This window comes from Phacochoerus africanus, chromosome 5 (genome assembly GCF_016906955.1).
Source record: "Phacochoerus africanus isolate WHEZ1 chromosome 5, ROS_Pafr_v1, whole genome shotgun sequence".
Taxonomy (NCBI): Eukaryota; Metazoa; Chordata; class Mammalia; order Artiodactyla; family Suidae; genus Phacochoerus; species Phacochoerus africanus.
In genome coordinates, this window is record NC_062548.1 from 60,479,248 (window position 1) to 60,506,360 (window position 27,113).

The following is a 27,113-nucleotide window of genomic DNA, read 5'->3' on the forward strand; positions in this document are numbered from 1 at the left end:
AAGAGAGAAGTTGAGTTTATTCCAGTGACTGAGGTCTTGCCACCTGAGGACCCCCAAAGTCTGCCCTTCAGGGCTCATAGGAAAAAGGGTCCTTGTTGTGAGCAACATCCCTTCAGCCCAGGCCCACCCTCCCTGCTGTCCTCCTTCCCCCAGCCAGAGAGGACAAGTGACCAGGTGGGGACTCCTAGACCAGTGTGGGCCTCAGGCCTGTTCCCCTTACCACAGTCCAGCTGGTGGGGGGAGAGAAACTGAGCTGAGCCCAGCCGGACTGAGGTCCCAGGAAGGAGCTATAGGCACAAGAGGAGAAACTGGGGGATACAGGCCTCAGGCTGGAGCTCAGGCACAGGCGGCCTCCTTCCCCTCAGCTGCAGCGTCCTCGGCCTTAGTCGCCAAGCTGTAGTAGTAGGTGCGCATGCGCTGTTCCACGGTTTGGAAGTCTGGACGCTCCTCCCACCTGTGAGGGGTGGGAAGATCCAGGCCGCTGACCACAACCCCAGAACCCAATGACAGCTAGTGGGCGGACGTGCATGGAGCTCAGAAAGCAGTGGGGCTGGGGGCGGGGGTAACGGAGGGCTCTCTTGGGTGAGAGAGTAAGGTTGCTGTACCACCTAATAAAAGAGCTGATAACATTTAGGATTGGAGGAGGGAAGCACATATTAAGTGATGACTGGGAAGGGAGCTCATTGAATGTTGAGGTCACAGCCATTGACCAGAGAGCTGGGATATTGATGCTAAAGTACTGAGCATGTATATTTGGCCAGGGTATTTGGGTGCTAGGGGCCACCTCATACAGATGCAGGTACGCTGCCAGTAACAGAGCAGAACGCTGGAGTATTGATGGTTCCAGCCAGTAGAAAGTTGGGGTATTAATGGTACTGTGTGTAGCTTATCTTTGTGTTGTGTCAGAGTGTTCTAGCCTCTTCAGGCATTAGGGTGTTGGGGTTTTTATTTTTTCTTTTTCTACCCACACCTGATGCATATGGAAGTCCCAGGTCAGGGACTCAATCTGAGCCACAGCTGTGGCAGCACCTGCTCCTTAACCCATGGCACCACAGCAGGAATTTCTGGGGATGTTTGTTGAGCATTTCCTGATAGAGGCTGGATTAATACATGGTAGAGGAGGGACTGGCTGATCACTTATTCATTTATCATAAATAGGGTTTCTATTGCTTGGGTGTTCAGGTGTCCCTATGATGGGTGTTGGCCCCTAATAGATGTTGGGGCAGCAAAGGTATCAAATATTGGAGGGCCCACATTACCTGATCAGTATAGGTAAGAGCTTCAGTGCATGTTCCCTGTTGTCTGACGGGAAGTGGAGATACTGATGGTGTTAGGAGTTTGGGTGTGCAAGCACTGAGCTTCGAACAGACAGAAGTGAGGGGCATTGAGTATTTGGGTGCTTCTGTGTCGGCCTGTCTGGGTAGTGAGGTGTTGAATGTTGGCTGATAGGAAACAGGAATTATATAATGGCCCTGAGTTTCAGTATCACATGTTGGGTAAGAGCACTAACTTTTTTGAGTACTATAGGGTCACTATGTTGAATGTTAGAGGTTTCAGATGCTGGATCACCGGGTGTCCACAGGTAGGGTGTTGGGTGCTGGGCCACTGGAGCATGGCAGGATCAGTGCATTGAAGAGCTGAGCATAGACACAGGGGGACAAAAGGTCCTGAGTGTTGGAAAGGCCAGGAACTTGGTGATTCACTGGATGGGATGAGACACTAGGTGGGATGACTACTGGGCATCATGACCTCCTGCCCCGGGCCCAGGTCCCCTCCCACCCTGTGGGACTCACTTGTAGGTCCAGCAGTCGCTCATGAGTGTGTACATTTCAGGTGGACACTCTGGTGGGCACTCCATCCGCTTGCCCTGCTCAATGAAGGCCATGACCTCGGGGCCCTTCATCTTCTGCTCAAGCCAGAGCAAAGGGCATGAGTGAGTAACCAGGGTCCCCCACCCCCACCCCTCCTTCCCACCCAGCTATCGCCCGCCTCTGCCCACGCCTGCCTTGTAGGGCTTCTGGCCATAAGAGAAGGCCTCCCACATGGTGACCCCATAGCTCCAGACATCACTGCGGCTGGAGAACTTGCGGAAGTTGATGCACTCAGGCGCGTACCACTTGAGCGGCCACTTCCCTGCTGAGCGGGCCTGAGGGATGGGAGATGCTGCTGGGACAAGGCTCAGGGGTCCACCACCCACCCCCTACCTTCCTGGGCACTCCTGGGTCGGGGGCTCACAGTGTAGTAGCTGTCATCGGCACCCAGTGCCTTGGAGAGACCAAAGTCGCTGATCTTGGCATAGTGCCGGTTGACCAGCAGGACGTTGCGGGCCGCCAGGTCACGGTGCACAAAGTTCTTCTCCTCCAGGTACTTCATCCCCATGGACACCTGGTGCAGCAGCTCCGCCACATTGCTGACAGGGATCTCCTCCCTGGGCGCAGAGAAAGGCAGGGACAGCTGGGAGGGGACAGCCCAAGTCCCTGAAGGGCCAAAGCCTACCTCTCTGACCCAGCTGAGCCTCTGTTGAACACATGCTTATTGAGCACCTGCTGTGTGCCAGGCACAGGGCTGAGGACACAAAATGAATGAAACGGGCACAGACCTCTGCCCTCATCCAGTCTCAAGGCTTTAAATTTCACCCATACACTGCAATGTCCAAACTTACAAATCTGCCTGTATCCTCTGTGTGCCCTCAGGGAAGGTCTCACGAGCATCTCAAAGTTAGTGAAGACAAAGCCAAGTGCCTACTGTTCACACACACACACACCCTTTCTTCTTTCCATCCTTTCCTTTATTCAGAAGCACCAGCCTTGCTCTCAGCTCTTCTTTCTCATACCCTGCATCCAATCCATTAGCAAACCCTGGCAGCTCTGCCTTCAGAATCTCTCCAGAATCCCCCCTACTTCTCTCCATGTCTGCTTCTGCCACTGTGGACCAGCCTTATCATCCCCAGCCTGGACCAGAACAGCCATCTCTGCCCTCACCCATCACAGCCTGTCCTTCCCATACTGGAGTCAGGTCCTGCCCCTCCTCTGCTCACAGCCTCCCAGGGCTCCCATCCCACTCAGGGTTAATATCCAAGTCCCCCCCCCCCCGCCCCGCAACCCACAAGGCCCTGCGCCACCTGCCCAACACCTCCCTACCCACATTGGCACCCCCTCTCCCTGGTACCCACTCTGCTTCAGCCGTGGGGCCCTATTCTCAGTTCCTCCACTACACAAGGCACCTCAGGGCATTTGCACTGGCTATGCCCTCTGCCTGGACCGCTTTTCCCCAAGAGCTACACTTGGCTGCCCTCCTCAGTTTGCATAAACATCACCTCACTTTTCTCCTCCTACTCTGACATCCTCTTTTCCATAGTACTTCTCTTCCAACCTATTCTATATTGTATTACAATTATTATTTAAAGCCTCTCTTCTCCAAGCAGAATACAAGGCACAGAGCTTTGTCTCTTTATTCACTGATCATCCCAAGTGTTGGTAGTGGCCCCTGTCACAGAGAAATTGCCCAGCAAACACCTGTAGAATGACTGAGTACATGAGCCCAGGGCCCATGAAGGCATGTGCTCCAGTGAGAACTGGGGTTCCTGGTCAGGTGCTTCCAGGAGCGTAAAATATCATGTTGTAACGCAAGAGGGAACGCAAATGAAACTGCATTTTCTCTGGATTAGAGGTTGGGCAACTTTTTCTTTAAAGGGCCAGAGAGACTTTGCAGGACATATATGTTCTCTGCCACACAGGCCTCTTTATTTTGTTTTGTTTTTCTTTTACAGACCTTGAAAAATGCAAAACCAAGCCGTACAAAACAAGCCTGGCTGCAGTTTTCTGACCCTGCTTTAGGTCAAAGACAATTGACCACTGACAATTTCACATGGGTTGTGAATTGGCAGAGAGCTGGGGAAGCACCAGCGGCAGAACTTAATACTTACAAAGCTCCTGTGACAGCGCCAGCCACTGTTATGAGCACTTTATAAATATCAACTCATTTGATCCTCACAAGGGCCCCTGGACATAAATACTGTGACATCTTGGTGGTACCAAGGAGGAAACCGAGACACAGGTGAATTAAGAAACCCACCTGGGGTCACACAAGTTAGCAGCAGAGCGGAAAGTCAAACCTGGAGTCAGATCTGTCACAGTGTGAGTGTGAGCGGCAGGGTATCGGGGGGGGGGGTGGGCCTAGGTGTGAATGTATCTAGGAACTGGGGGAAATGAATGGAACACACCCGTGGGTAGACAGGATCAGCCCCCCAATCCCAAAGGCCCAGCCAGCCCAGGAGCTCACTTCTTCCCGACCAGGAACTTGTGCAGGGGCCCGGCACCTGCCATCTCCATGACCAGCATGAGAGCTTCTGCCTGGCAGACACCGATGAGCCGCACAATGTAAGGGTTGTCCAGCTGGTGCATGATCTGTGCCTCCCGCATCATCTCGTCCTTGTCCGCCTTCTCTGTGCTCTGTTTCAACACCTTGATGGCCACATCGATCTGCTTCCTGGTGGGACAGACAGAGGGACATGGGTGAACTGTCACAACCCGGCCCAGGGCCCTCGTTCCCACCCGACCCCCCTTTCTTTTCCCCAGACTTGTGTAGTGGATGCTGGGGTTTGCCACCCAGACTCCCTGCAGGCCCTCAGCCACCCAGACTGGGGACAGCCTGCAGCCAACAGCTACTCCCTGAAAAAAATTGGCTCAAAGTTTCACCCTCCCCAAGGAGTTCCCATCGTGGTGCAGTAGAAACAGATCTGACTAGGAACCATAAGATTGCTGGTTCGATCCCTGGCCTCACTCAGTGGGTTAAGGCTCCGGCATTGCCATGAGCTGTGGTGTAGGTCACAGACACACCTGGGGACCAGCATTGCTGTGGCTGTGGTGCAGGCCAGCAGCAATAGCTCCAATTGGACCCCTAGCCTAGGAACCTCCATATGCCCTGGGTGCAGCCCTAAAAGCAAAAAAATTATTTAAAAAAAATTTTTTTTTCACCCTCCCCAGAGGCAGCCTGTATCCAACGACCAGTTGATGAAGGGGGTCAGAGGGGTCCCCTCTGCAGTTTCCATGGGATCAGGGAGCCCTCTGCTGCAATTACAGCTCAGCCCAACCTCTCCCTGCCGTGGGCCTGCTCCTCTGTTCCCTCTGGGTGTCGACTTGAGCTCCCCCAAGTAACCCCCCCAACATGCAATTTCCTGTCCCACATCTGCTTCGAGGGCGACCTGAAGTCACATCCTGGACCCAGCCCAAGGCCTGAAGAGGCCACTCCCCCTCTGCCCCCTGCAGTGGTTCCCTAACCCCAGGCTTTACTTGCGCATGCGGTAGACGCCCTGGCGAACAGAGCCAAAGTTGCCACAGCCAAGTTCTATGTCAGCCATGAGGAGGTTCTCACGCTTGAGGAAAAGCTTCTTGTTTTTGAGCTCCTCAGGGTCGCTGTAGGGGCTCTCGTACACGCTGGTGTCCATGGGCATGGTTCGCACTTTCTCAGAGGACCCTAGGCGTGCTGGGCACATACACAGGCATGTGCTCCCAAGTCAGGCACCAGGAGAGGCACAAGGCCAAGGGGGCAGGGCAGCCTTGGCACCCAGCAGGAACTTGCACCACAAGACTCAGGGGCGCCATCCAGACCCAGGGGCACATGTGTGTTCACGCGTGTGCACTTATAGCCCCCTCTGTGGGTGAACTGGGAAACCCCATTCATAGAGAGCGCCAAAGGCGTATGCCTCTACGTACACGTGTAACCGTGTGTACATTGGCTAGTGTGCACACACGTGTGCCCCTGCCTACGCACGCATATGCACCCACATATACTCTAACCCACATTTCGGTGTGTGATGGGGGTCTAAAGGTGTATCCAAACAAGTAACCGAAAGTGCACCAGCTGGAGCGTGCCCATCTGTGTGCGTGTGCACTGACACACGTGCACCGTGTTGTGGCTGCGCATGTCTGTATATGCAGCACGCAGCCATGCTTACAGGGGCTCTAGATCAGCCTCTGTGTGCACCTACAGTCATGCATATTCTCTGCACCCACGTGCACAGGTTGCATCCACACATTAAACATAAGCATCTGCAGCAGGTGTTTTAGGGACAGGGTTCTGGAGCCTGACTGCCTGGGTTCAAATCCCAGTTCCACAGCTACCTAGCTATGGTCCTGAAAGTTACTGACCCTCCTTTCTCATCTGTTAAACAAGAGTAATTATGAGTGCCTCATGTGACTTGTCTGGAGGATTCAGCAAGCTCATACACGCAGTGAGATTGGAGCATGACTAGCATATAGTAGGTGCTTAACAGGTGTATGCCTGTGCCAAGGGTGGCCGGGGATGGTCAGGTCTACTGCTCTGCAGGACCCACACTCATGCACACAGGTAGGCAAGATGCATGTGCCCACACAGACATCTGCAGGCACAGAGTGTACACAGGGCAACCAGGGCCACTGTTGCAGGTCAGGCATGGCCCACATCCCTCCCTCAACTCCCCCCAGGGCCCTGGCAGGACCCCGCTCTTGCCTGACAGAGACCTTCCCCCACACCTCCACCTCTGCTGGCTCACCTGGCTCAGGGGTGTATCCATCTGAGTTGAGAGTGTCGATTCGTCTCTGAGGCTAAAGGTCATGGGATCAGCAAAGGTCAGCAGGGCCCAAGAGGGAGGTACCCAGGCCCTCTCATGAGACCCACATCCTCTGAGGATCCTAGGGTCAGTGCTGGGGGGACCCTCTTCTGTTTCACGCAGCCCCACCTCCCCCGTGCCCCACCCTGCAAACAGGACCCATTTCCCGCCTGGCTCTGAGGCCCCAACTCTGTGAAGCCGCTGACTCACGTGGGTGAATGTGGATGGGTGGGCTGGGAGCGTGGGAGCAGCGGCCCCTGGGGAAGCAGAAGGGACAGTGAGGGGGTGGTGTCCGGGGTCTCCTGCTCACCCCACCCCTGACCCTTTGCTACCTTTCCTCACCTGAGCTGGCGCTGGTGTTGGGACAGGCTTCCTTCAGGCAGTATATGAGCCCATCGGCCTTCAGTTTCAAGTACTCCACCAGCTGCAGGAGGCAGAGTCAGGACTGGGCCCCCCTCCTCCCCATGAGCCAGAACCCCACCACAACATCTCCCCTACAGTGCCCGCCCTGGGGTGGGCTCACCTGCCAGAGCGTGTCAAACTTGGTCCCCTCGGGAATGCAGTACTTGCCCGCCTTGTCCTGGCTGATGAGGTAGTGGTACACGGTTTTCCCGTAGATCAGAGACAGTGCGTACGTGCCCTGCTCCTTCCGGGGTCTCAGCCTGGCAGGGCAAGGAGAAGATGTCATGCCCACAACATGGCGCCCTCCCATTGGGCCCCAGTTCCCCCACACACACATACCCTATGGGCTCTGCACCCCACAGCCTCATGGAGAAGCAGCAGGGACTGTGGGAGCCGAGGTCAGGCCTGACTCAACCTCCAGACCTACTGATAGAAGGCTGTGCGTGGGCCTGGGGCAGGAGATGAGCAGTCGTAGGAAGGATGGCCATGTTTGCAGTCGTCCAAAGGCAGGTGTGTGGCCAACCACAGGGGAATACTGGGCACCCACAGTGGACACTTAGCCCTGCAGGGCCTAATACTCAGCAGCCATAGCTGGGCACTTGGACATTCGGTGGTGGGGGGTATTTGGCCATACACTGGGGGATACCTGGTCCTCCATGGCTGAATACCTGGCCAATCATGGCTGGACACTTGGCCACAGTGTGTGTGTGTGTGTGTGTGTGTGTGTGTGTGTGTGTGTGTGTGTGTGTGTGTGTGTGTGTTGTGGGGGAAACACTTGGCCATTCACGAAGGGATAGTTTTCCATCTATGGTGGACACAGAGCCTTAAGATTTAAGACTATTCTCTTGGAGAGACAAAGCTGTTTCTACACATAGAGCAATAAAAGTAAGCACGAGTCCATGGCTAGATCACAGGGCACCTTCATACAAATCAGAACAAGTCAGCCTGTCATCACTATAGACTCCATTATTAACCTTTAACAGAATAAGACCCTTTGATCATCCTCTTCTGGAAATTTGCCAAAATAAATAAACAAATATTCCATGTGTATGAATGAGAATGGACCATCCTCAAAGATGGTGTCTTTGTGTGGTGAGAACCCGTCCAACCACACGCACTTGCACACATGCGCATGCATGCACATGCACACACACACACCAATTTAGGGCCACCTGCACGCACCCTCACATTCCATGGTGATGCCAATCAGCATCTCCCACCAAATAGTTTTGTCTTGAGTTCCTGGAATAAGGTTCTATTCCAGGATTAAGAGTAGATTTCCAACGGAGGAGGGAAGGCAGCTCTTCCTGGGGTCTCAGGTCCTGTGGAAGTTGTAGAAAACTGACTGATAATCTAAGGGGTTGAACTGAGTTACGGAGGAGATGGCTGGCAGCAGGAAACAGCCATGGGGTGACCCCCAGGTGGGTAAATTCTCAGGGCCTGGGCCCTGCCCATGATGTCCATTCACTGGACCAACATTTACTAAGTGTTGACAATGTGCCAGGCACTGTTCTAAGGGCAAGGACACCGTGTGCAAGACAGGTATGAGCCCATCTTGCAGTCAGACCCTTCCTTGGGCAAAAGGGACAAACAACTATCCCCTAAATCTCCATGGCACAACCGAGTGGGGGACAGAGGGGTCCCATCCATTCTAAGACAGCAAGTTCCCCAGAGAACAAGACTGACATCGTCCCGGGCCAGCCCACAACAGTTGGGAACACCCGGAGAGGGAGGAAAAGGAAGCAGGGCAAAAGGGGAGCACCAAAGGCAAGGAAGAAAATTCCACAACAAATTAAGAGATGCAAATGTCCCAAGAAAGGAAGGAACTTCCATACTAGAGTGGAGGACTGGCCTGGAGGTTATGGCCTCTAATGAAAGTTCTCTTCTTTTGAGAAGTGAAAATTCCTTGTAAGGTCAAAACTTATACATTTTGAACTAACAACAAAAACTCAATGCCCAGGCTCTCACCAGCAAACATGTGCTGAATATTGGAAAAACAGCCATGCTATTAGGCATTTCTTCCCACTAACAGATGGAGTCTAGTCCTGAATCTCCTAAATCTGGGCTTGACCACGCGACTTGCTTTGGCCAATAAGACATTAGCAAACAGGACACAAAAAGAGGCTTGAAAAGTGCTTGAGCACTGGGGCTTGCCTGCCCTTTCCTGCTTTTCCTCGCAACCCTGCAACCACCATGTGAATGAGTCCATGCTAGCCTGCTAGAGAAGCCACACAAAGGAGAATCATGGCATGCTACCCTGTCAACTGCCATACAAGTGAGTGAGGCCATCCGAGGCCCTCCAGTCCCAGTCAACCCTGCAGCTGCGGCCACACAAACAAGCTCAAAAGAAACCAGCTGAAGAACAATAGGTTGAACTAAGCCCAAACTGCCAACCCACTGAATCAAGGGTGAAGAGACACCATTGTTTCAAGCTACAATAATTTAGTTTGTTACATGGCAAATGCTAACTGATACACTGTCTTTGGAAAGAGATGTGAGTTCATAAAAGAGCAGTCACCAACCTTCGTAGGCAGGCATTGGTGTGGTCACCAAATATATTTCAATGCCACAAATTCTACTTTATTTACCAAAAAAAAAAAAAAATCAGGTAGTGGCTGTTCTTTGTCCTTGGAGTTCAAAACCTGAACTTAAACTACAGATACTGGCTAAGAAATCAACTTGTATCTCCACTTTTTAAATAAAACACAATGGGATACTACTAACCATAAAAATGAATGAAATAATGCCAATTGTAGCTACATGGATGGGCCTAGAGATTATCAGACTAAGAGAAGTAAGTCAGGCGGATAAAAGACAAATATTATGTGCTATCACTTATACATGAAATATTAAAAAATGATATGTATAAACTTTTTACAAAACAAAAATAGGCTCATAGACATAGAAAACAAACTTACAGGGTGTTCCTGTAAGTGGTGACGAACCCAACTAGTATGCATGAGGATGTGGGTTCGATCCCTGGCCTTGCTCAGTGGCTTAAGGATCTGGCGGGTTGCCATTAGCTGTGGTATAGGTTGCAGACTCGGCTCAGATCTGGTGCTGTGGTTGTGGTGTAGGACGGCAGCTGTAGCTCTGATTGGACCCTAGCCTGGGAACTTCCATATGCTGCAGATGCAGTTCTAAAAAGCAAAAAGAGGAAAGAAAGAAAGAAAGAGAGAGAGAGAGAGAGAGAGAGAGAAAGAAAGAAGGAAGGAGGAAGGAAGGAAGGAAGGAAAACAAACTTAGTTACCAAAGGGGAAGAGGTGGAGGGACAAATTAGAACCTTGGGGTTAACAGATACCTACCACTATATATAAAATAGATAACCAACAAGGACCTACTATTTAGCACAAGGAACCATACTCAACATCTTGTAACCACCTATAGTGGAAAAGAATCTGAAAAAGGATAGATATATTTATAACTGAATCACTCTGTCATATACCTGTGACTAGTAGAACATTGTAAATCAACTACACTCAATAAAAAAAATTTTTAATAAAATTTTTTCACTAAAGGTTTTAATTAAAATAAAATATATAGAACCTAACAATGGTGATTAAAAATAAGAGCTACCACTTATTAAGATACTGGTTCTATGAGTTCCCTGGTGGCTCAGTGGGTTAAGGATCCAGCATTGTCACCGCTGTGCCTTGGGTGGCTGCTATGGTGTGGGATTGATCCCTGGCTGGGGAACTTCCACATGACATGGGACCAGCCAAAAAAAAAAAAAAGTACTTGTTCTAAATGCTAAATGCTTTATATGTTTGTCATTTAATCTTCACAACATTCTCTACAGGAATGTGGAGTACATTCTGCCTTGTATTATTATTGTCCTCATTTTGCAGATGAGAAAGCTGAGGTTCACAGAGTTTACGTCTCTGGCCTAGATTGCATGGTTGGCAGGGGCAGGGCCAGCATGCAAATCCATTTCTGACCACACAATTAATTGCTCAGTGGGACTGACACCCAGCACTGCCACAGATTACCTGTGTAACCACCAGTAAGTTGCTCCTGCCCTGTATTTCCTCACACGTAAAATAAGACAACAGAATGAAACCAGAAGTTCTTAACATGAAAAGGGCTCCAACAATGAGGTTCAGAATCAACCATGATCTCGTACAACTGTATGAAAAAATCTCTGGGGTAAATATGTTTTGGGGGTTGTGAGAGGGTTCAGATTCAGTAAGATTCCTGAAGGGGTCTATGATCCAGAAGAGGTTAAGAAATACTTGACAATATACTCTTGAAGGCCCTTTCCAGGGCTCAAGTGTCTTTTCAAGTTGAATCAACAATACACATATGCTGCTATTACACAGAAAGGAAGCAAGCTTTTGCAGCAAACAGCAATAGGTTCAATTCCAGCCATTCGTCAGCAGCTCTGAGCAGAGGTCAGTGGTAAGCATGGCCATGGTCTTGATTTCATGCCACAGTGGTGTGTATCTTTCTATCACACCTGCACCTGTATCTCAGCATTAGACCAGTCCTAGGCTTATCCCAAGAATAGCGATGTACCAGGGATGTTCGTCTCAGTGCTGCTCCATGCAAAGTGCTGTGCCTACAGCTTTGACCTTCAGCCCTTAACTATTCACATATTGAGAAAGCAGTTATTGAAGACAGGACCCACAAGAAGAAGCTACCACAGCTTCTACCTGAAGCATGCCTTCCCAATTTTCCAAGAGTCTGGCTCATGGTAGTAGCTTCCAGTCTCCTGACATTTCCCTGCATGACCCACTGTCCCTCATAATGTCACTTCTCTAACTGCTTCTGGACCTGAGCATCAGCTGCAGTCTCTATATGGTACCCAGACCCTAACTTCCTCAGCCTCAATCTCCTGTGGCCAATGATGGTCCTACCCGCCCCTGATACTTCAAACCAGCCTGATTTCCAAAGCACCTACAGCTGCTCAAAGCCTCTGGCTCTGGTTCTCCTGAGACTCATCTTATCCCAATAGACTGGTCAACTCTAAGCCTGGTATAAACTCTGCTGGGTTAATGAAGAATGTTTGCAGACATTTGGACCATAGAATTCTTTGTCAAACAACATCTTCCCTAGAAGCTTAAGAGATGAAACAGGTCAAAGGTGAGATGGGACGGGGGTCAGAATCCCACCTGTTCCCCCCTCCACTCACTGCTCCCACCTCCCAGAATCCTTTGATAATGTCAGGGGGCCTTAGCGAATCTGGAGGAAATTTTTTTAAACCACTGGAATGATGGAATCCTTATCTGTGTGTGTTTGTGCAAAGTGGGAAGGAAGGATGGGGGAAGGGAGGAGGGGAGAGGAAAGAAAAAGAGAGAAAAACAAGACAGAAGAGAGGCAAAGCCTCTAAGATGATGAAAGTTGAATTAGAGCCTGGAGCTGAAACCGGAGAAGGGAACCTAGATTGGAAAAACAAAGAAAGATGCAATTACATGTTATGAAGGAGAAAGCAGTGACAAGGAGAAAGAATTGGCTGCACTAACAGGAAAGTCAGAAAACTTCCCTTTGTTGTGTCTGAGTTGGAGAGAGTCCCTGGACACTTGGACACCAGGGGTAACATGTGCAAGGGCAGGTGAGATATGAATGTGCAGAGCTGTATGAACAATGGTTGATAAGGTCTTAGTGGCATCACCCTCGAGAGGGGGAGCATGCAGCATCTGGATGAAGGGGGATAACATCTGGACAAGTACTAGACACCATTAGGTACTAGAAGATAGAGCCCTCTAAAAGTATCAGATGCAGGCTCTGCTTTCAAGTTCAGGGTCCAAAAGGAAAGATGCCCCAAACATCCACGTTTGAGATGTCAATCACCTTCATTATGACTGCCTTGCTCTAATCCTATTTGCAAAACTAGCTGCCTTAATTCCTCTTCCTTGGGTAGTCCCTTCTCCATAGTGATGCTGGTCTGGGTCATGTGACTCATTTTGGCCAAGAGGACATCAGTAACGTTACACAAGCAGAGGCGTGAAAAGTGCTTGTGTATCATCATAAGTTGCCCTCTCTGACTGTTCTTAGGAAACCTGCAACCACCACCACGTGAACAAGTCCAGGCCAGCCTCCTGGACAATGACAGCATGGCTTGCTCTTCCCTATCACCTAGGTGACACTGAACCAATAGCCACAGTCACAGTCATCCCAACCTATTCAGTCCCAGCCCAGCTGACCCAAACTAGAAGAACTACTCAGCTGACTCACAGAATCATGAGAAGAAGTAAACTCTTGTTCTGAGCTAGTAAGTCTTGGAATGGTTCGTTACATAGCAAAAACTAACTGATACAAATGAAAAGGTGTGTTTCTCTCTTAAAGAAAACAGCCCTATCTTTTTTTAAAATTATAGTTGCTCTACTGACAAGGGCTTAGTCTCTAAAATATACAAACATCTTATACAACTCAACAGCAAAAAAACCAACAATGCAATTGAAAAAAATGGGCAAAAGACCTGAATAGACATTTCTCCAAAGAAGATATAAAGATAGCCAACAGACACATGAAAAAACGCTCAACATCACTGATTCTTAGAGAAATGCAAGTCACAACTATCATGAGGTACCACATCACACCTGTCAGAATGGCTATCAATAACAAGTCAACAAATAAATGCTGGAGAGGGTGTGGAAAAAAGGGAACCCTCCTACACTGTTGGTGGGAATGTAAATCAGTACAACCACTATGGAAAACAGTACGGAGGGACCTCAGAAAACTAAATATAGAACTACCATATGACCCAGCAATCCCACTCTTGGGCATACATTCCGGACAAAACTTTCATTGAAAAAGATAAATACACCCATATGTTCATTGCAGCACTATTCACAATAGCAAAGACATGGAAACAACCTAAATGTCCATCAATACATGAAGGGATTAAGAAGACGTGGTATATATACACAATGGAATACTATTCAGCCATAAAAAATAATGAAATAATGCCATTTGCAACAACATGGATAGAACTAGAGACTAAGTGAATTAAGTCAGAAAGAGAAAAACAAATACCATATGATATCACATATCTGGAATCTAATATATGGCACAAATGAAACTTTCCACAGAAAAGAAACTCATGGGAATAGAGAACATACTTGTAGTTGCCAAGGAGGAGGGGGAGGGAGTAGATGGACTGGGAGTCTGGGGTTAATGGATGCAAACTATTGCCTTTGGAATGGATAAGCAATGAGATCCTGCTATATAGCACAGGAAACTATATCCAGTCACTTGTGATGGAACATGATGGAGGATAATGTGAGAAAAAGAATATATATATATATGTATGACTGGGTCACTTTGATATATGGTAGAAATTGACACTGTAAAACAACTATAATGGAAAAAACAAAAATCATTTAGAAATAAATAAATATAGTTGCTTTACAATATTATGTTAATTTCTGCTGTATAGCAAAGAGATTCAGTTATACATAAATAAATAAATAAACACACATCAATTTTTTTTGGCTGTGCCCAAGGCACATGGAAGTTCCTAAGCTAGGGACTGAACCCATACCACAGCAGTGACCCGAGTCACGGCAGTGACAATGCCAGATCCTTAATCTGCTGCACCGTAAGGGAACTCCTATACATTCTTTTTCAAATTCTCTTCCATTACGGCTTATCACAGGATATTGAATATAGTTCCCTGTGCTACAGAGTAGGACCACATTGTTTACCCCTTCTGTATATAATGGTTTGCATCTGCTAACCCCAAACTTCTAATCCATCCCTTTCCTACCCCCCTACGCCCCCGCAAACACGAGACTGTTGTTTATGTCCATGAGTCAAAAACAGCCCTTTTTTAAGTTGTTCACAAGCCATCCTTCCAGCTGAGTATCATCCGTAACATGTATTCAAGAATTCACCCAGAAGCCTTGGAAACCTCTCTCCAATTTACAGCCTAGATCTGTTAGGCATGGTGGAAAAAAATATTTTATTGGATGACAGTAGAATCTTATAGAGGGGCCTGCATCCTGTGGGAGACCTGCATATAATCCTGATACCCATGCTCAGACCTCAAAGGGGTGGGGAATCAAGACAAGGAGTCAGTTCCTCCAAGTTGACTGGCCCAGGAAAGGGACCAGCCCTGGGGGAGGTGAATGACAGCAAAGATTCAGCCAGACAGGGTCTCAGGCCAAGAAGCAACCATGAGAAGGGAGAATTCATGACATATTGGGGAGGATGCTAGACTTCCTGAGGTCATTGGAAAGAGCCAGGCACCAAGTTTCTCTGTATCTCAAGGCCCCAGTGGCCTCAGCTGACATCTGGATACCATCTGTTATACAAAATAACTCATGTCCAGACCAGAAAGCAGCAGCCCCAGCAGGGCTTCTAAAGAGCTTTAGAGATTCTTTCATAATAACAAACTCGCAAACAGCCACATGGTTCAGCTTGGCTCAGGCAGAGATAGACACATTCACCCACTAACAGTAAGAGCTAACAGGGAGTTCCCTGGTGGCCTGGCAGTTAAGGATCCAGTGTTGTTGCTGCTGTGGCATGGGTTCAATCTCTAGCCCAGGAACTTCCCAGATGCAATAAAAAAAAAGAGAGAGAGGTAACATTTAGTGCATTTTTAGTGCCAGATACTTTATTACTGCTTTACACATACTAATTCGTATAACCCCATAACAGATCCTTGGGTAGATACCACCCTCATCCTCAGAGCAGTTCCAGGGAGTTGCTCAATTCCTACTTCACTCAGAGTCAGAACCAAAATCACCTCCCTGCCTTCACCCCCTCCCACTCCAGCCCTCACTAAGCCAGCTCCAAGCAAACTCGTCTCCTTGCTGCTTCTGGGAACATGCCTAGCACCTGCCTCCTGGTCTGTGTCCTTGCCAGGAACACCTCCCAGAGAGCTCACAGCTCCCATCTCACCTCCTTCGGTTCTTTACTCAAAAGCCACCTGATCGGAGAGGGCTTTTCTGGCCACCTAAGCTCAACTTTCAAGCCCCTCTCCAGCCCCACACACAGCACTTCCTCTCTTTTATCAGTTCACTTTTTGTTTACCTGTTCCACAAGGACACTGGATTTCTGTTTTGTTCACTGCCATGTCCTCAGTGTCTGAAACAGTGCCTGGCACATAGCAGTATTTAGTAAATAATGTGCTGAATGCAGGAGAGGAAATCGAAGCAGGCAGTTCTGTTATTTGCTCAGCGTCCCCAGCTGGTAGGTAGCAGACGCTGGATTCCAACCTAGGCCCTCCAACTCTGGAGTCTTCACCATTGCTGCCTTCCCATATCACGTCACTGCGCACACTCAGAAAAGCACTAACCACTCCTACTCGTGAGCACACGCACACCCCTCACTGCCCACTGCACACTGAGGTCTGACCCAGCTTCCAAGATTCAGGCCAACAAGCCCCAGCCTCGCCACCCCAAGCCCCAAGCTCCAAGCCTCACATACAGGAACTTGCCGTCGGTCTGCGAGCCGGAATAGAGTTTGCGTTCGGCCTCCTCGCGAGTCAGATTGCTGTGGTACCAAGGCATCCGCTCGTGAGCTGTCGTGGCGATAAGCTTCTCCACCTGCGGGGCCTGGCTGATGATGGCCTGCTCTAGGGCCTCGCCCTAGGGAAAAGAGGGCGGAGAAGACTCGTAAATGTCGCCAAGTGCGCGGCCACGAGAACCCTCTTCCATCTTCTGGACCTTCCCAATTGCCCCGTGCTCCGGAGATATCCCACCCACCCAGGCGCACCTGCAGGGAGTTGTTTAGGCAGCCAAACCTCCATCTCTATGGCTCCGCCTCAATCCATCCAGGCCCCGTCCACCCAGGGCCGCGGCCCAGGCCCCGCCTTCCAGCCCGCCCTAAACTCTTGAAAATTTGACCCTTGGAAATCGCGCATCGTGGTGCTGTGCAGGCTGTTGAAGACCACACCCCCACCGGCCGGCCAACTATCCTCTTAGGCCCCGCGCCCAACCCAAGCCTGGCCCCTTCGGAACTCAGAGCAACCCCACCTTTCCCAACCTCCACTTTCCCATCTGGATCGGACAAGCACCAAAGCATCACTCATGCCCCAGCCTTCGAGGTCTCCTCCTAGGGCCCTCCCTCAGCTGGGCGCCACTCCTCCAGCATCCAAATCGGGCGCAGCACAGCAAAGCGCAGGCTGGCGAAGACCACCACTCTCCCCCATTTCATGGCTCCCTTGTCCCTCCAGGGCCGGTTCCGCCGACCCAGTCTTCCCAAAGCCCGCCTCTCGGGGACCGAGGTTCTCCCTCTGGCCCCTCCCTCCATGGACCCACCCTCCTACCCCGACCCCTCCGACCACGCCTTTCCAAGGCCTGCCCCTTCCGGCCTCGCGGTCTCACCTCCAGCTTCCAGGTCTGGCGCACGTAGTCCCGCACCATGCCGTCGCGCAGGCTGTCAAAGACCCCGGGTTGCGGCTCAAGCCCCGACGGCCGGTTGCACGGCTTGCGCAGGTTGCAGGGCAGCCCGTCGGGGTCACGCGAGTAGAACTCACAGAGCTCGGCGGGGCCGCAGTGCGCCTTTCCACCAGCGATGGCGTAGGTGCCGTTGAGTTGGCGCTCGATGGGGAAGTGGTGGAAGCGCACGTCGTGCACGAGGGAGAGAACGTAGCCTCCCAGCGATCGCAGGCACTGGCGCAGTAGGAAGAGCCCATCGGCCATGCCCGCCAGCTTCAGATGCTCCTCGGCCTCGGCGCGCGAGATGCTGCCATAGAAGAATGGCAGGTGCGCCGCGGGGTCCGGCATCGCCGCCGCAGCCCTGCGCAGGTTGCGCGCCCCTGCGCCTCTCCAGACCCTGTAGTTTCAGAGCGGGATTGGGGGCATGTCAGGGCCCAGAGATAGTAGAAGGCTGCCCACATCAAAGGGCATCGATGGACCCTTAGCAGCGTGTGCTGATGGTGGAGAGCCTGGTTCGTGCTGGAGTCAAGCTGGAGAGGAGCCCCAGCCTGCAGGACTCAGACTGGGGAGTCCCAAGCCAGCCTTTGATTTTTCACATCTAGTGCGGAGTGCCCAGACACCCCCCACCAACCTGCACACACCAGCATCCGGAATCATTCATTCATCTCCCAAACACGTGTTGAATTCTTACTGTTTCAGGCTGGTAGGAGAGATAAGGGTGAATAAGCAGACATAGTCCCTACCCTCCTGAAGATAACTGTCGGAGAGAGGGGGGATGCAATAAACAAGGAAAGAGACAAAAATAATAATTACAGGTTGAGGTCAGGGTTTAAAGGAAATAGAGTGAGACTAAATGGGAAGAGGCCACTGTAGCTGGGATGGTCACCTTCTTTGGGGAGGTAGCATTTGAGCTGAGATCTGAAGGATAAGGAGGAGCCCACTTCCCAGAAAGCATGGAGGAGTGCCCATCAGGCAGAGGGAACAGCAAGGGTGAAGGCCCTGAAGTTGGAACAAGCTTTGCTCATCAAAAGAACTTGACTCCATCAGGCTTCCTGTCTCTCCGCTGACTTTCCCTGCAGCCTGACAAATTCCCCTTTGCTCTGCCCCGCTGCCTCCATGACTGAGTTTCTAGAAAACATAAACTAATCTGAATATCCATCAATGGGAGGTCCATTAAATACATTAGGATTTAACTCTAATGTGAACTTTGATACAGCTACTAAGCAAAATGAGGTGTGGATTGGAAGTTATGACTCTATGTGGGGAGGAGGAATTAAGGACATTCAGCTATAGCTATCTGGTGAGGCAGATAACCTAAAATTATCTACCTTCAGCTTTCTGGGGTGATGGTGATGTCAAAACTTTTTTTTTGTCTTTTCTCTTTTGTCTTTTTAGGGCCGCACCTCTGGCATATGGAGGTTCCCAGGCTAGAGGTCCAATCGGAGCTACAGCTGCCAGCCTACGCCACAGTCACAGCAACACAGGATCCAAGCCACATCTAGGACCTACACCACAGCTCACGGCAACGCCGGATCCTTAACCCACTGAGCGAGGCTAAGGATCAAACACAGCTCCAATTAGACCCCTAGCCTGGGAACCTCCATATGCCCCAGGAGCGGCTCTAAAAAGGACAAAAGCAAAAAAAAAAAAAAAAAAGAAAAGAAATCTGGGGTTAGGTTCCTTCAAGCCTCTGGTCACAACATTTTCATCAGCAGATCAGCAGATAACCTTGTTTTATGTGTACTTCTGTTTAAAGACATCTTATTAATTATATTGTTGATTAACATTGAACTCTTGGCCAAGAGCCCTATAACTGTAAGCTTATCCAGCACGGACTTGTTCTGTGTGGCAAAGCACAGCCTCCTAGCACTTAGGAACACCAGACAGCACTTCGGCACTGCCCTTGTGCGCCATTTAAACAGTGAACACACCAACAAAAAGCACAAAAATGTGGTGCCAAATAGACTGTGAGAAGGAGACTTGTTTACAGTATGAGCTGAAACAAGAAAGCAAAGCATTGCCTTGTTCAGCCTCAGCAGGAACCAGCACAACGGTTGCCTCAAACTTCACACCACTCTGCGCACACCCTCCTATGACCACGAAAGTGCAGCAAGCATTAGTTTGGGGGGTTACAAAGAAGTTTTAGCAAGTAGGCGAACTGGCAGATGCATAATCCCCTAATCACTAGGATCAACTGTTTGTGATAAAGCAAATATAGCAACGTGTCTATTGTGGCATCTAGGGGTGGATCATTTGTAAAATGAATTGTTCTCATTTTTCTGTATATTTGTAATTTTTTTATATAATGTTGAAAAAAAGTATCTCCCCATAAGAGTTTCTGGTCATTTCTCTACTGAGGTGGGCCCAGCAAGGCCACCAAGGCACAGTTTTGGGTTCAAGGAAGAGTCCTTGTGTCCCCTTCTTAGTTAAGCAATTGAAAGCTGGGGATGCAAAGAAAGCTTTTGTAGATTGAGAAAGGCTGCCTCTCCCTAGGTGTTCAGGAACATTCAACGATGGGTACTGGGGCTGAAAGGAAGATATTAGAGTGAGAACCAGGGCTGCTGGAGTGGGACATCTGCATTCTAACTAAATGGCTTTTTTTTTTTTTTCTGGCCACACCTGTGGCATGCAGAAGTTCCCAGGAAGGTATTCAATCCACACCACAGCTGTGACAGCACTGGATCCTTAACCCCTAGGCCACCAAGGAACTCTTTTCTTTCTTTCTTTTCTTTTCTTTTTTTTTTTTTCTTTTTGGCTGTGTCTGTGGCACATAGTAGTTCTGGGGACAGGGATCAACCCCTTGCCACAGCTGCACTAAGCCATAGCAGTGACAACACCAGATCCTTAACCCACTGAGCCACCAGGGAACTCTGGGAACTCCTTTTTTTTTTTTTTCCTCCAGATGGATTCTAACTCCATGGTTGGGAGGGCTAGGGTTTTGGGGTCCTGGATGTCCCAATAGTTACAGGCAAGTGATTAATCAGGGACCTGGAGACGCAGGTCATCATTCCATAAGACTGTTTAAAAATAGTCAGGAGGATATTCATCCTAGAGAAATGGAATATTACATTCACACAAAAACCTGTGCGGGAATGTATACAGCAGCTCCATTCACAACTGCCCATGTGTGGGAACAACTCAGATGTTTCGCAATAGATGAGTAGATAAAATGTGGTTCATCCCTTTAATGGGATACGACTCAGCCCTGGAATGGAAGTGCTGATGCACAAAATGTGAATGAATCTCAAAAATGCAGGCTGAACGAAAGAGGCCAGACTCAAAAGGCTACAAACCACATAATTCCATTCAAAACTGTAGAACACACAGTGGCTGCAGAGGCTGCAAGCCCAGTGGGAAGGGAGCTGAGGGTGGGGGGTTGGACTGACTACAAAGGAGTATGAGGAAATTCAGGGAATAGCCTATCTCTTGATTGAGATAGATAGTAGTTTCTCAGCTATATGCATTCGTCAAATCTCATACAATTTTTCACTAAAATGGATGGATTTTACCGTATGTAAATGATATCTTAATTTTTTTAATTAAAAGGGGGCAGAGAGTCCCCGCTGTGGCACAGTGAGTTAAGAATCCGGCGTTGTCTCAGCAGCAGTTTGGGTCACTGCCAAGGTGCCCATTTGACACCCAACCCAGCACAGTGGGTTAATGATCCAGCGTTGCTGTAGTTGTGGTGTATGTCTCAGCTGCATCTGGGATTCACTTCCTGGCCAGGGAACTTCCATATTCCATGGGTGCAGCCAGAAAAAGGAGAGGGGGAAGGGAAAGGGAGCTGGAAGGCATAGACACACGGAACACTAGATATAACTTAAATAGCAAAGACAGGGCTGTCTACACTCCTGCCTCACTTCCTTGCCTTCCTCTGTCTCACCCAGCCAAATAATCTGCTCCCTCACCTCCATCAGGCTGCTCTCCAGCTGCAAGGAACAAGATGTCACCACCTGGTGGGCTGCAGGCAAGCATCTGGAGCCCTCCTTGAGGCTGGGTCCCCGGTGTGATGGACACTGTGACCCCCCGCCGCTCCTGCTTGAGTGTTGTAACCCTCTCAGGTCCTGCACCAACACCCTGTCTTGCCCCCTCCCTCTCTGTTCCTTCTCTCTTCTTCTCCAACCCCTGTCCCCTACTTGGGCCATCCTGTCTATGGCCACACTGCTGCCACTCCCACTTGTCTAGTCCAGATCAGATCTCTTTCCTCAGGTCGGTTTGTGCTGCTATCACCTCCTCTGATCTCCACCAGCTGTTTCTATTAATAAAACCTGAGATCTAGATCTAACTCACAGAGTGCCTGTGGTCGGCTAAAGCTCCACAGTCTGTTTCCCACATGAGCTGAATCTCCGGGGTCTTGAAGTTGCTTTTAGGCAATTCTTCCCCAAAGCCTCCCTTGCTCAAGAACCTACTGTAGCTTCCTCCTGCCCACATCACTGACTCTAACTAAATTCCTCAGCCCTCCCTCAGCTCCAGCCAGACTGCCCCATTAGCCTCCCTTCAAATTCACTTTCAGACTTTTATCCATGCACCCTTCCCTCTTGCCTCCACTCCCCCAGTACAGCCAGCCCTGCCTGGCAGACTCACAGGCCTGCTCCCCACAAGGCATGAGAACCTAAAACAAGGCATCAAAATGGGGGTTTGTCCAGAGACCACGGGGAGCGATGGGGGTAGTGAGGCTGGTCGCTGGGGCAGGAAGCTGTGGTAGGAAACTGTCAACAACACAGTTTGAGAAGCTCCGCCCCTCGGTGGCCGCAGGTGCAGCCTGGGTAGCCAGAGGCAGGTTAGTGCGGAAGCGGAAGCCCGAGTGGGGAGAAGCTAGACCTGGGGACCCAGTCCAGGGCCAGAAGCCACGATTTACTGCTTCAGACCTGGGGCCAAGGTGTCCAGGGAAAGGAGCCTTTCCAGTGCCTCCTCAGCTTTATCTCCACTTCCCTGACTTCTTGCCAATAATGACAGCAACCATTGCAACCACAGCTTTCAGAGGAGCCTGGCGGTCAGCAGCCTCCTGGAGGATCAGATGTCTCTGTCCTGAGCCATGTCCCTGAAGACAGGCTGGCTTTCTCAGGACACGTGCTCACCATGAGTCTCCCCCACCCCAGTCCAACCTGGGATGACCCCCTCCAGCCTCCCCTCAAGCTTGTGAGCTTCTCATGAGGTCAGAGACCCTCATTTGGCCTTCCTGGAATTGGCAGCTCTACTGGGAAACCGTGAAAGCTCAGCCTCCTTCCCACAACCAGGCCCTGGGAGGAGAGGAAGAAACTTTGATCCTTGGCTAGATGGACCTGCCTAAATTCCACACTTCAGGCAGGGTGGAAAGGCAGGGTTAAATTATATCAGCTCCAGACCCACAGGACCACCTCCCAAACATATTTCAAAGGAAAAAAGGGCCCAGTGATCAAAAGCGCATTATCTTATTAAAGACTCTGAGGAGATCGGCCCTGAAGAACCCTTCTGGGTGTTGTTTAATCCCCACACCTGTGTAGCATGACCTTCACGCTCTGCTGGTCCAGAGAACAGAATCTGAGCATCAAAAGCCCCCGTTAAACGTCTACTATGAGAAAGCAGAGGGGAGACTGAGGCACTCACCTGCAGCAGAATGAACCAGCCAACTGGATTTGGCAGGAGGCAGCTGCAGTAGCAGCAGCCAGGCCTGGAGGCCCTGTGTGCCACCCTCAGCCAGACACCAAAAGCATCCCCACCCAGGGTGCTGCTGGAATGGGGACTCACTACACACACCTCCTCTCACTGACCTCAGTCCTCTGCCCAAGAGCCCAAGTCCCCTGCCAAAACCACATTTCCAGCTCCTCAGTCCACAGGCCACCAACAGAGGCAGCACAGACATTTGTCAGCCAACAAAATGCCACCTTGGTTATATTCCAAATCACCATGACAGCAGTTAGACAGTGCTGTAGACAGTGATAGGCTCCTCCTGTCTTTCTCCTGATACCAGGGCATCAGGTTTGATCTCAGAATCATGATTCTATGGGGGAGCAGCGGTGAGGTCCTGGGCAGAGGGTTCAGCTCACCAGACCCCACCTAGAAGACGGGGCCAGCGAAGGTGACCAGCACCAGGGGATTGCCAAGATTCCATGAGATAAAGGTCACCAAGTACTGAGCAAGGGGCCTGGCCCACCCTTGTTTATCATATCACATCCTTTTCTGCTGGCAGCCCTCCGGGACTCTCTCCTCACTTAAAGTTAAAGCCTGAGTCCTGACAGTGCCCCCTGAGCCTTGGACAATCTGCCCCATCACCTCTTTGCTCTTACTCCCTCCCCACCAGCCACATGTTACTTATGCGGAGTTCTAGAACAAATCAGGCCTGGCCCAACCCAAGGGCCTTTGCACTGGCTGTTCCCTCTGCCCCAACACCCTTCCCCCAATATCCCTCACTTCATTCTGGTTTGCGAAATTGTCACCTTTTCCTCCAGGAAGCCTTCCTGACTTCCATCTCTAAACTCGCCTCTTCTCTATCCCTGACCCAGTGTTATTGTTCTTCGCCACCAAAAATGTGATATACTATCAACTTGGTGACATAGGCTCTTTGTCCCCTGTTAGAATGTAAGCATGGTGACAGAGGAGGAGATCTTGTTCCCCCGCCTGTACCAGCCAGGCACAGAGTAGGTACCCAATAAACATTTGTGGTGTGTGGAGGTTACTAATATGGGTGACTGAGAAGATAAGCAGCCCGCTCTGGTGAATGGAGACACCTCTGAAGGTCCTTGGAACTTGGCAGCCTGAGGAGGGGTGAGGGTCTATGGGGGCTTCCTTGGGAGAGAAGAGTGAATGGGGGACCTGAAAGCTTCCTCCACTAACCAATGGTGGGAGAGGAAGGAACCAACCGGTGGAGGCTTTGCACAGGCTGCTCCCTCTGCCTGGGACAGAGCCCACACCCTTCTCTTGGCCACATGCTTCAGGTCCCTTCAGCTGTCCCCTCCACCCAAAAGTGTTTTATGACTCCCCTTGCTCCCTCCACATCTGAACACCTCCTCTGTCCTTCCAGGGGCCCATCCTCCTGCATCACAGCCCTGATGGCCAAGTCTGAGTGCTGTTTTCTCCTCTGTCTCTGACCAGCCCGGGCTCCCCAAAGCACCTACACCTGTCTTGTTTTCACTGCAGCTCCTGCTTCCTCCCAAAAAATATTTGTCAAACAGCAACAATAACAATAATCTCCTTGCCAAAGACTTTACTATACCTCTTCTTTTTTTTCTTTTTTTTTTTTCCTCTTCTGGCCACTCCACAGCATATGGAGTTCCCGGACTAGGGATCAGATCCAAGCCACAGTCTTGACCTAAGCTGCAGCTATGGCAATGCCAGATCCCTAACCCACTGTGCCAGGCTAGGGATCGAACCTGAGTCCCAGAATTTCCAAGATGCTCCTACCCCATTGTGCCACAGTGGAAGCTCCTCCTACACCTCTTCTGAGCATTAGCCAGTTAATCTAGTTCTCACTGCCGCTCCATTAAATGGGAATCCCCATTCCTCAGCGAAAGAAACTGAGGCTCAGAGAGTTTAACCCTGGCCTCACTTCAATCCCTGGCCTCACTCAGTGGGTTAAGGATCCGGTTTGGGAGAGTCTCCAGAGGCTATGAGACCACCCAGAGCTAGGGATCATAATTGAGACTACACCAATATGCTTACACAGCACCTACTGTGTGCCAGGCACTCTAGATAGATTCACTCCCTAATCCTCGAGAGAACACTGTGTGTGGAGGATTTGTGGATTCGGAACATGAAGACACAGAGGAGGAGGGACTTGCCCAAGGTCACACAGCACACAAAGGAGGTGGCAGAGCCAGGCCTCCTGGCTCCAGAGCATACACCAAAACACCATCCCGGCTGTCTGCCTGCCCAGCATCCTTGCCAGGGCTGTGTGGTGAGGCAGGAGAACAAGCAACAACAGGAAAAAGCAGCCCTGCATTGGCAGGAGAAAAGCTTCACAGGTGACACCCAAGGACTTTCCATCCCATAGTCCCTGACCCTAATCTCAAAGTTTTATTAAGCACCTACTGTGTACTCACTACCCTGAGACAAGGGTAATGCCGTTCACCACATGAGCTTCCCTGTTGCTTCCTGCCAAGACCCTTTCCTGCCTGGAACAGCTTTCCAACCTCTCACCCAACAGTTAGGAGCCAAGCACCTAGTAGGTGCCAACAATTGCATCCGCCTTTAACAGATGTGCAGAGGTTCCGAGAGGCCAAGCAACTTGCCGAGGACACACAGCAGTTGAGCAGGATTAGAACTGTTTGCTCCTTTGCCTCTCCGTTTCACCTTTAACCTGAGATCCTCTACAAAGCTGGAGCCTGCCCTGGGTCCCCTCATGGGACTCATCAGCATTTTGATGTTCAAGTTCATGGCTCTGTTGAGCCACCCTCATTTTCATGGACCTGGGGGCCAGAGCACATGGTTGTTTTCTCTGGAGGTTTCTCCGCTTCCTGGGGCCCTACAGGAGGCTAGGGACTGAGCAGGCATCTCTGTGGCCCCTGGATAGAGGTATCTTCTACCACTTGGCTGACCATCTGGAGGGAGATCTGCTTAGGATGGCCACCAGCCGTGTCTACTTCCTTCTCCAGCTGGACACCACCCATCAGAGTCCTATAGCCCTTCAGGTACCCCCAGTGTCCTCCTCCACCAGACCCAGGCCACCCCTGCAGACAGCAGTTCCAGCCAGGTGCTGTTCCATCCAGGATGACTTACCTGGGGATGTGCCAATGGAGGTCAAGGCACAGGCCACCTGCAAGGTCTCTGGTCTTCAGTTCCAAAGCCCACAGCAACTGGTTCTAGATGAAGAATCAGGGCCCAAGAAAACAACTTGAGTTGCTCTGCAGCCTAAGCCCCCAGCCTGAGGCCCCTGCCGGCTAATCACCCACTCACTCACCCCGGCAAGGTGTAAGGAGGCCCTGCCCCACCAGAGTTTCTCACTCGGGGTGGAAGGGGGAGCGGAATTGGCTTCACCCACTGCCGGCAGCCACAGAAGGCCCTGCGGTGGCTGTGCTGGCCCAACAGAGGCAGAAGATGGGAGAACAGCAACTCACCTGGACACAGCGGCAGAGCACGGAGGCCCGAGCTGGGCAGGGACCCAGTGCGGAAGGCCTGATGCGCTCCTGGCAACAGGTTTCTCTGAAACTCAGCCTATTTCCTTGATGTGGAGACAGGAAAGCGGGCTGTGTTTGAAGTTTACGTCAAAGTCACAAAGTGCTGTGTTCAAGGAAAATCGCGGGCCACGTGCTCTGGGGAGGGCAGAGGGCATTTCCGGGGCCCAGCAGAGTCTGCTCTGGCAGAGGTGGCGGAGGGGAGCGGTGGGCGAGGCTAGCTGCAGGCAGGAGTTATGCAAGAATGATGGCTCCAAGAGCACACCCCTAACTTGGGGAGAAGGGAAGGGAGCTGTGAGGCCGAATGAGGTGGTATAGTGGCAGTGGGAGGGGGATCCCCAGGACTCGCTGGAAACTAGAAAGCCCCCAGTTTCCCCTCCAATGGAGGCATGGACCCAGGGCCTGTCCCTGGATGAACTGCTCATATGAGTGACTGATTCATTCCACCGGCAGATTAAAATTGGAGGGAGAAGTAATCTCCCAAGTTGGTCTACACCGCAAAGGTTCGAAGCACCTCCTGTGTGCCAGACATCAGGCCAACAATGCCAGCCCTGTCCCTGCTCTCGAATGGGACACAGGCCAGACGAGAGGACAGCTGAGTCACCAGGGAGACCAGGGCTGGGATGGCGGAGGCCTGGACACAGTGTACACAGAGGGGCCCAGTGCAGCCCAGGGGGTATCAGGGCTGGATTCAGAGAAGGCTCGGTC

At 50.8% G+C, this 27,113-nt stretch overlaps 1 protein-coding gene and 1 long non-coding RNA gene across 3 annotated transcripts; one reads left to right on the forward strand and one right to left on the reverse strand.

Annotated features, from left to right (window-relative positions):
- On the reverse strand, positions 1–26,516 carry LOC125127843 (tyrosine-protein kinase ZAP-70). Of its 2 annotated transcripts, none has more exons than XM_047781507.1 (14): positions 26,349–26,516; positions 26,011–26,093; positions 17,263–17,713; positions 16,364–16,524; positions 7,113–7,251; positions 6,932–7,013; positions 6,800–6,846; positions 6,533–6,584; positions 5,292–5,484; positions 4,282–4,488; positions 2,236–2,428; positions 2,006–2,146; positions 1,794–1,906; positions 1–454 (listed from the first exon to the last, which is right to left on the reverse strand). In XM_047781507.1, exons 3-14 carry the CDS (start codon positions 17,662–17,664, stop codon positions 337–339), a joined length of 1,848 nt encoding a protein of 615 aa, XP_047637463.1. In that variant the 5' UTR covers positions 17,665–17,713; positions 26,011–26,093; positions 26,349–26,516; the 3' UTR covers positions 1–336. The 2 variants fall into 2 exon arrangements, with proteins under 2 accessions (XP_047637463.1, XP_047637467.1); XM_047781511.1 differs by lacking the exon at positions 1–454 and adding an exon at positions 462–1,637 and having other exon boundaries at positions 26,349–26,509.
- LOC125127844 (uncharacterized) lies at positions 1,534–3,992 on the forward strand. Its single transcript, XR_007135074.1, has 2 exons — positions 1,534–1,933; positions 3,770–3,992. It is a non-coding gene; the product is annotated as an uncharacterized LOC125127844 (long non-coding RNA).
- Positions 26,517–27,113: the final 597 nt, after the last annotated feature.

Excerpts from the sequence above, each read along its gene's own strand:
- LOC125127843 (XM_047781507.1), bottom strand. The coding sequence starts at position 17,664 with ATGCCGGACCCCGCGGCGCACCTGCCATTCTTCTATGGCAGCATCTCG. Across the intron at positions 6,847-6,931 it reads CAACACCAGCGCCAGCTCAG|GGGCCGCTGCTCCCACGCTC; the intron begins GTGAGGAAAGGT and ends CTGCTTCCCCAG. Across the intron at positions 5,485-6,532 it reads TGGATACACCCCTGAGCCAG|CACGCCTAGGGTCCTCTGAG; the intron begins GTGAGCCAGCAG and ends GTATGTGCCCAG.